At 37.5% G+C, this 2456-nt stretch overlaps 1 protein-coding gene across 1 annotated transcript in view; it reads right to left on the bottom strand.

The window, feature by feature from the left end:
* CDH12 (cadherin 12) overlaps window positions 1-2456 on the bottom strand; it is a 532964-nt gene that overhangs the window by 101537 nt on the left and 428971 nt on the right. The window contains exon 5 of the mRNA XM_004698091.2: window positions 2032-2199. Within this exon, the coding sequence (XP_004698148.1) occupies window positions 2032-2199 (168 nt within the window). The remainder of the gene's footprint in view (window positions 1-2031; window positions 2200-2456) is intronic.

Here is a 2456-nt window from a genome sequence, read left to right as displayed (position 1 = left end):
AATTTTTTTTTTTAATTAATAAGACCAAACAGACTCATCTTTCTCCATGAAATTTCAGCGGCTGGGTTTGAAATGGCAACCTTACATTTAGCAGTCTGACGTTTAACATAGACTGCTGCTAGGCCTCTTTCTCTTTCTATTTGCGGGTGATGTCTGGCCAGGATCTTCCTGTTTGTGTGGGACCTTGTTACACGTTCTTGATCCCTCAGCACACTCCAATCACTTTGTCCTTGGGCATTTACATTTCCCTTTCTTTCAGTCTATCTGAGTGTGTTCCTTCTCAACTGTTTATAGAGCACCTGTCACCCAGTATCCCCATGGCTGCAACTTTTAACATATTCTCTTATATGACAAGTCTCAGTAGGATTATGATACTACCACCCTCTGAATATATTTGTTTTTCTTAAGAGATAATTCACATGTCATATACCTCCCTAGATCAGTCATATTTGAAAGAGTTGTATGTACATCTTGACTCTGCCCAAGAAATATTTCCCATGAATCCATCTTACAACAAAGCCAAAACCAACCAACCAACCAACCAAACTGCTGCCATTGAGTTGATCAATGGTATTCTCGGTTATAATCCTTATGGAAGATGTCAGCAAGCCTTCCTTTTGCAGCACCAATGGATGGTTTTGAGCAAACAACTTTATATTTGCTAGTCCTGTGTAAGGGGCTTTTATATAACCACACATGCCAAAATGGCACCCCAGTTTACCATGCTGCATTACATTACATGTTATATTCAGTGAGCCACCATTACATCATCTTTTAAAGGGGGATTTTAGAAGTAGGAACATATTCTTTAACAATGCTATGTGCTAATGCATCAAATGCATGATATGTTTCCCCTGTTAAATCTTTATTCACTTTATCTGTTGCCCTCCCTTACCAGGCAAAGAAGGGGAAGCTTTGCTCCAAAACTCACTGTGTTAGTAATCAAATCCTATTTTATGGCCGCGATTTCCCAGGTCCAGTCCATTGACTACAATGCAATGCTTTCTAATTGCCACTTAACATTTGGCAATTAGAATTTCTCATCCGTAAGGAGAAAAAGAATTCCATAAAAGAAATACAGGTCTTTGATTTTCAGAAGAAAATGACAGAGAGGTTCCTGATAGTGTCACTGTGGAAAACCAGAAAGCTAAAGAAACAAAAATCATTATCAGAAGGTCATCATTTATTAAACTCATCAAATCAGTTAGATTGATTTTAGTTCTTCATGCAAATGCATACTTAGTGATGTCATCAACCTCCACATGAACCCAGTGGGACATTAAGCATCTATTTTCTAAGTCCCAGGAACACTGGCATAAACCTGGAAGAAGTACTAGGAAAGGTTTAGGTATTGATTGGTGTTAAATGCAATACCACCAAAGGAAACAAGATGCTACATAAGTGAGAAGGACTCATTTTCAATAAGAAGCACAAAGCTACAGAGAAGGTACAGGTGTGAATCATGTAGTTATCATAGGAACTACAGCAATTTTCACCTCCTGCAAAACTAAAATGAAATAACCAGTCAGAAGCAATGTAAATAGCATCAAGGTAATATAATTTAAAATTGACACAAAAGGCATAAAAATGGTTCAGTCCATACAATCATGGTCACTAAAGAAAAGTCAGATAACTCTTAAGATACTTGTATGATAGAAACGAGATATGGTGATATATATGTTAGCAATATGTTGCTGAAAATGAAATATACATGTGAACATGCACCTTTAAATAAATAAGACATTTCATCGAGTCCCAACCTATACCATGTCTATGTTATTTGATGCAATGGTAGCTAGCATGGCACCATGGTTTAATTATTGGCACATTACTATTACTCTTTATTAAAATAGCACTGCACAGGATGCCGATTGAAATGTTAGAAGTGAGAGCATTTACTCTTTTTCTTCTGCTTCCTATATAGACCGAAGTGTCTGAAAAATCATTATAAGTCCTGTAACATTCAAGGAGGCAGTAAGGGAAAAGAAATAAAGCTGCACTCATTTAAACTGAACAACAATGAAAACATACTTTTGGGGAATCGAGGAGGGTTGTCATTGACATCAGTGAGGGTGATATTGACAATCGTGGTTCCAGCTAATCCTCCCAGCTGTCCACCCATATCCTTGGCTTGGATGAGCACCTGGTATTGTTCTTTGACTTCCCTGTCCATGTTCGGCAAAGCGGTTCTAATAACACCTTGGGGTGGGGGAGGGAAGATAACAATAAAGCACAATATTACATTATATCTTCCAAAATAAACATGTGTGACCCTAGAAAACTATCCCACCTGGGTTTGCTAGCAAAAACACCCTTGCTAACAGAAATCATGTGCTTTTATAAAAGACAAAACACCCCGAAGATCAAACCATGGAAGTCTAATTAAAATACGATAGTAAAACATATGACAATACTAGGTAGCAATGAAGAATACGGTTAAAGATCCAAACACTGAC

Source organism: Echinops telfairi, unplaced genomic scaffold, assembly GCF_000313985.2.
Source record: "Echinops telfairi isolate 266 unplaced genomic scaffold, ASM31398v2 ScPeMD7_7469;HRSCAF=8507_1, whole genome shotgun sequence".
Taxonomy (NCBI): domain Eukaryota; kingdom Metazoa; phylum Chordata; class Mammalia; order Afrosoricida; family Tenrecidae; genus Echinops; species Echinops telfairi.
Note: the sequence above shows the minus strand (reverse complement) of the source record. Positions and strands in the feature narration are given on the sequence as shown.